The sequence below is a fragment of the Glycine max genome, chromosome 14, assembly GCF_000004515.6.
Source record: "Glycine max cultivar Williams 82 chromosome 14, Glycine_max_v4.0, whole genome shotgun sequence".
Taxonomy (NCBI): domain Eukaryota; kingdom Viridiplantae; phylum Streptophyta; class Magnoliopsida; order Fabales; family Fabaceae; genus Glycine; species Glycine max.
In genome coordinates this window covers 9,318,925-9,325,646 of record NC_038250.2, presented here as the reverse complement: position 1 = coordinate 9,325,646, position 6,722 = coordinate 9,318,925, and the positions used below count along the sequence as shown (strand labels likewise).

General features: G+C 25.7%; 1 protein-coding gene across 1 annotated transcript; it reads left to right on the top strand.

Annotated features, from left to right (window-relative positions):
• Window positions 1-5,577: 5,577 nt before the first annotated feature.
• On the top strand, window positions 5,578-6,295 carry LOC100778024 (glutaredoxin-C6). The gene has a single exon (XM_014766607.3). The coding sequence runs from the start codon at window positions 5,667-5,669 to the stop codon at window positions 6,090-6,092; it is 426 nt and encodes a 141-aa protein (XP_014622093.1). The 5' UTR covers window positions 5,578-5,666; the 3' UTR covers window positions 6,093-6,295.
• Window positions 6,296-6,722: the final 427 nt, after the last annotated feature.

Here is a 6,722-nt window from a genome sequence, read left to right as displayed (position 1 = left end):
TAGTTATCATGTGTATCGCCAAGAGAATGGATGTGCAAATTGGTTAATGTTAAAAGTTTATTTCATATATTAAAACATTTAGATATATTTGACCTAGATATAAGGTGAATTACATGATTAAGGAAGAAGAAAAATAAAAAAAAAAAATATTTGCCAATAAAAAAAAATATTTGACCTATCCTTAGATATGCTAACAAGATAATGAAAAAAACCTCCTACTTAAAATAAACTATTAACTATCAAAATTAAGATCATTATTATTCAAAACATGGGATAGTGGTATAATTGAGGAGGCTAAGTTTTATGAGATTCTAGTTTGACTATTGTTAATATGATGTAAACATATTTTTAATTTCTAATCCGAGACAATCATTTTAGTCTGACTATTATTGTTAATATTTTAACTTTTTTTTTTTAAAAAAAAACGTTTTGAAAATGACCTCTGTATGAGACATAACTTATCCTTTAATAAACTTATGGATTCAGTAAAAAAGAAACGTATGGATTTACCTGTAAAGGTAAATGAATCCATTCTAAAGACTTTAATACAATAATTATATTTAAAAAGTTATTGTTTATTTACTTAAATTTGTTCATTTGTTAGGGTTAAAAGATTTTCAAATGGTCAAAAATCTGATCTTTCTAATTAAATAGATTTTTGCGAAAATATTAACCTAATTTACTTAATAAAAAAAGTATGACTTAGCTTTAGCTTAATGTAAGTTGGGTTATATTTTCATTTATAATGACAATTTATAACGAGAAAGACCGGTAAAACATTTTCTACTGTTTTTAATTACTTTTTTTTGCAAATTACTAAAATATGAGGGTCTCCCTAGCTTGTTATTTAACAAGTTTCGCTCATAGGAAAACGTGCATTAAAGCAAGACAATAAGTTTATTTTAGAGAATATATTTATATCACTTCTCATATATAATTAGATGAAAGTATAATTTTTTTTACAATTATATTATAATTAATTTTGTATAGTAGTCATTTAAAATATATTTAAGATACAAACAAAATATATTTTTATTCCTTATATTTTCAGCCAAATGTTATCAAAGTCCCTATATTTGCATGTCAATTAATTTGGCATTCAAAATTTAAGAAAACATGTGAATTTAATCTCTCTTTTCTACAATTCATCATATTTTTAAAAGTTAGAAGAGATTAAATTCACATTTTTCAAAAATTCTGAGGATTAAATTTTATCAATATAAAAATATAAGGACTTTAAATATATTTTAGTTTAAAATATAAGACTAAAAACACATTCTTTTCCTTAAAATAATTTTAATGAATGAGCGGTAATTTATGCTGGCATAAAATTAAATTTTACAAGGGCTAATAATCATTTTAGTTCATAAATATATAAATTGGTAATAATTTAGTGTCCTGAGAGAACAAAAATTTAAATTTAGTTTCTAAATATATAAAAAATATCAAATACATCTTATCATTAAGTTTGTGAGATAATTATGTGATTAAGTTATAATATTAAGAAACAATTTGATATTAAGTTATATTTTTTTAGAACTAATTTGACATTAACTTGTAAAGTTAAATAGTTAATTTGTTGTTAAGTTGTATAATGTACATTAGTTGTCACACTTTTCATATATTTAAAAATTAAATTAGAATTTCTATTCTTTCAAAGGTTAAATTTTCATTGAATTATAGACATATAAGAACCAAAATAATTATTTGCCCATTTTATAGATATACTAGTAGGTTTCATTATTGTTAAAATATGCTTTTTTCTTCATAAAATTGAAAATATATGTTTTTTATTTTTGCAAAATTTTAGTATCTTTTTTGTTTTTATAAAATAGAAATGTAATATTTGTTGGTCTAGATTAAGGTTTAATTGTATTTAAATTTATGATTATATTTTTTACATTTATTTTGTATATAACTGGTGTAAAAAAATTATACACGTGAGAAAGATATAAAATTGATAAAATGATTAATAAATAAGACATGAAAAAAAAGTTATACATATTAAAAAAATTAATAAATTAATAATTAATATTTATGGAAAAGAATAAGTTATACACATTAACACATATATTCGGGTATTTGAATCTTACTGCAGGTAAAAAATGACATTTTTTTATTTTATGAAAACAAAAAAAGCTTACTAAAAATTTTACAATTAAAAAAACATGCATATTTTGAGAAAGAAAATCATATTTAGCCAATTTTTTTCTACACACTACACACTATGTATGACTTTAAGTTTTGGTTACGTGACGTCACAGTTCAATCTTACCGTTCCACGTCCAAGTCAATGTGACGTCACCGTGGTTTGCAACCCATGTGACCGCTCCATGCTATTTGACCGGCAAATTTCCCCTATTCCCGAACCACCTTATTGCATGCCCCACGCGCCTCACCAATTCGTGCCTCTTCTCTTTTTCTCCCCAATCATTTAGGATCCTTCACAAAATAAAAAATAAAAATAAAATAAAATAAAATAACATATACACTATGCAGTACTGCAAATGCGAATATGTATCATTCCAAGTTGATGTTCTGTCATATGCAGTTGATCACTGGAAGATAAGTGTGGTATGTCTATCTACTATAACATGGATGTACCCACTTGTCAAATTAGAATTTACCAGTTGATAGTTAATTGAATACAAAATAAGCAAAAGGTTAATTATTCGAATGTTTTTCTGTACTTGTACATGTAGTATTCCTCGTATTTGCATGCATTAATTTACTCTTTATTTTCAACATCTCACTAGTGAAATTAGTTGGTATTTCAGAGTTTACTTTTAAACAGTTTCAATAATTTTAAAGGGAGGTGAAAAATTGTATTTTTCACTAGACTATTGAGACAACTTGTAATTTGTTGAGTTTAAATAATGTATTGAATTTTAAATATTGTTTAATAATTCAAAATTTGTCAATGTAACTAAAGGGCTGATTTAAAATTAAAAGATATTTCTCCCGATCTAAATATAAAAAAAATTAACTACGAGACACATGAATTAATTAAGGAATTCAATTAATAATATTTAATTCAAAGAATCTCATCTAATTTTTTTTTAAAATACCCTTCATAGTAATAGGAATAAATAATTTACAGAAAATAAGATTTTATTAAATGAATGACATAATAAGAATATTATTATTAATTAATATTTACTTATATTTAAGTCTAATTTTGTTTATTTATATTTAGATCCTAACAGAGTAATTTAATATAATGGTTATTAGATTTAAAGATAATTAAAATTCACGGGAGTTGTTTTAAATTTGTTAAAAGGAAATCTCTCTCCTCCACTTTTATTATGGGCGTAGCCTGTGAAAAGTAGCTTACAAAGAAAACAAAACACCTTTGTCATTTTCTGAGTTACAATTATTACAGGAAATTTGTATTGTACCATGAAATATACAAGAAAAAGAAGTCTGAGAGGAGAAAATGATTTCAAGAAAGATGAAAAAGACATTAAAGTACTTGCATTATGGATTTGGGTAAATTCTCGAATGCTCTTCATAATAGAAACTGATATACAAAAGAAAAATATCAGTAAGATGCATTTTCTATTATAATTTTTATTATTAGCTAAAATTTATTCAAAACCATAAAATTTTGTAAATATTGATAAACTCCACATATAATTTTGTAATGTATAGTAAATTTTAAGTAATACAAAAAAATACATCAAACCATCCAACATTTGAATCAAATGCATGTAAAATTATTTTAGTTTAATAAGAAATCTTAACTTTTGAGTATTTTTATGAAGTTGTGATAAATACTTAAAAGAATTTTGTTAATAACTTGATTGAGGGACACGAGTCTATTTGTGTTTATCGTTATTTGTAAAAGATATGTTGATAAGATTTTAGGAGAAACAATGATAACGGGGCATTTTTTATTCTTCAAAACAATTATTAAATGAGTAAATTTAAATTAATTTTTAAAAAGGGGTAAATTATAGGATAACCTATGACTCTTGTATTGAAAGTTATAAACTATATTAATTTCTATTTTATTTTTATTTTTTATTAAAGTCATAAAAAAGTTTACGATTTCAAATTTTTTTAATGCCTTTGACATCATAAGTAAGCATTTTTATTTTTTTAAAAGCAATTTTTTTTTACAAGTCGTAAATTATTTATGACTTTAAATTAATAAATAATTTTTTATTTTAATTATTCACTAATTAATGTATGTGTTTTTTTAGTTTATTTAATATTTTCTATATTTTTAATATTATTCTATTTAATATTTTTATATTTTTTTTATTAATGTTAAGGATTATTTTTTTATAAATTAGAAAAATAATGTAAAGGACTTAAATTTAAATAAAATACTAAAATATACTACACATATTTGTTTAACAAAAATATTAATTAGTAAAATATTTTGTTACTAACATTAAAAAATAATATTAACTTATAATTTATCAAATAATATTAATTTTTTAATAAATAATATTAATTTTTTTAAAAAAATTAATATTATTTGATAAATTATAAGTTAATATTATTTTTTAATATTAATAACAAAACATCTTAATTTTTTTGTTAAACAAATATGTGTAACACATTTTAATATTTTTATTTAAATTTAAGTTTTTTATTTTATTTTTATAATTTACAAAATAAATAATAATCTTTAACATTAGTAAAAAAATATAGAAAATATATTAAATAAAATATAGACAAGAATATAAAAAATATTAAATAAAACAATATAAAAAGTATAAAAAATATGAAATGAAACAAAAAAAGATGCATTAATTAGTTAATAGTTAAAATAAAAAAAACTATTTACAACTTTCAAGTTTTAAATAGTTTATGACTTCTAAAAAAAATAAAAATACTTACGATTGATTTCAAAGCCGTATTAAAAAAACTAAAATTATAAAAAAAAATTCAACTTCAATGGAAAAGAAAAAAAAATTAAAAGTCATAACATAAATTATGACTTTTAGTTCAGAGTAAATTATTCTAGGACTTATCTTTTTTTAATATTAATTTAAATTTTATTCCCATGTGATAATTTTGAAAAAGAAATACCTTTATCATCGTTTTGCCAAGATTTTAAGTGTAAATGCTGTGATCAAATAGGTCTTTGAAGACAAATATTATGGACCTGACATTAAAAGAAAAAAAAAAGAAAGATGTATAGTAAAAGCAAAATATAAAAAAAAAAAATGGCCCAAGTGGGGACAACAAAATTTTATTTAACCAATGGCAAGAGAGAGAAGTTCATCAGCGCGAGTGGGGGAAAGGTAGCAAGGAGAGTGGTAGTGGGGTTGAGGCCAGAAAGGAAAGAAAGAAACACTAGTACTACACAACACAACACAAGCATAGTGATGTAAGCAACCACAAAGCAAGTCCTCCCATATACTCCTTTCTTTTTAATTATTATCAGACAAAATTTGTGCCTATAAATTTTTTTTATATCATCATTCAACAGTACATATAATAGTTTTATTAATTTTTATAATAATTATTTTAAGAATCATATTTACTATAATGTATGATTGAACTACAGCTTAAAAAAATTTGAGTACCATTAAACTCATGTTATTATATTATAAATAAAAACTCCACCACCTCCACCTCTCATTTCATTCTCAGTTTCTCACTACACTACTTCCACTTTTTCCTGTTCTGTTCCCTTCACTTAATTAACGATGCAAGGCCTTCGCCGCTGCTCGAACGACGTCGTCCAGCTAGACCTCTCCACCCCAACCACCACCACCACCACCACCACCACCACCTCTTCTTGTTCTCTCTCCATCGACGTGGACGAATCAACGGAGGCCCGCATCCAGCGCCTGATCTCGGAGCACCCTGTGATAATCTTCACGCGGTCCTCGTGCTGCATGTGCCACGTCATGAAGAAGCTCCTAGCCACCATCGGCGTCAACCCCACCGTCATCGAATTGGACGACCACGAGATCGCCGCCCTCCCCTTTCCCGACAACAACCACCGCAACCCCATCCCCGCCGTCTTCATCGGCGGCGACTCCGTCGGCGGCCTCGAGTCTCTCGTCGCCCTTCACGTCTCCGGCCACCTCGTCCCCAAACTCGTCCAAGTTGGCGCCCTCTGGGTGTGATAACAACATCATTATCATAATAATCACAATCATAATAATAATTAGTTAATCAATTACCAGTTACCTCCACCATCCCAATCAAGTCAAATACCAGCCACAAATATATTATTATCATTATTTACTTCCAGAAAAGGAAAAAAAAACTAATTATATAATTTTGGGTCTTCTTTCTATGTGAAATGGAATCTCAATTGATGGAGTTTTATTCTTATTCTTTTTTATTTTATTTATTTAATTTAATTGAGTTCTTATTTAGTGTTGTTTTTGTTGTTGTTGCTGTGAGTGAAAAAGAGAGAGGTCAAAATGGGGGGCTTGGAATCAATCTGCTAGTGTAGTATGGTTGGGCGTGAAGAATACTCAGTGGGGTTTGAGTGACACGTGTTAGGAAAGGGCATCTGTGTTTAGTGATCTTGAGAGCCACAAGGGCATGACTCGGTTTAGTTTATCATCATGGTATATGACTCATTTAGTTTATCATTATGGCATGGATCCTGGCTGAATTGGATGCCAATATTTCTCAATTATTATGCAAAGGCCATAGCTTTATTACTTTTGCTTGAACTATCATATTGATCAAAGTAACTTACAAATAAAGTGATTGAACATAGTTAAGATTGAACTCAATAGTAT

Excerpts from the sequence above, each read along its gene's own strand:
- LOC100778024 (XM_014766607.3), top strand. The coding sequence starts at position 5,667 with ATGCAAGGCCTTCGCCGCTGCTCGAACGACGTCGTCCAGCTAGACCTC.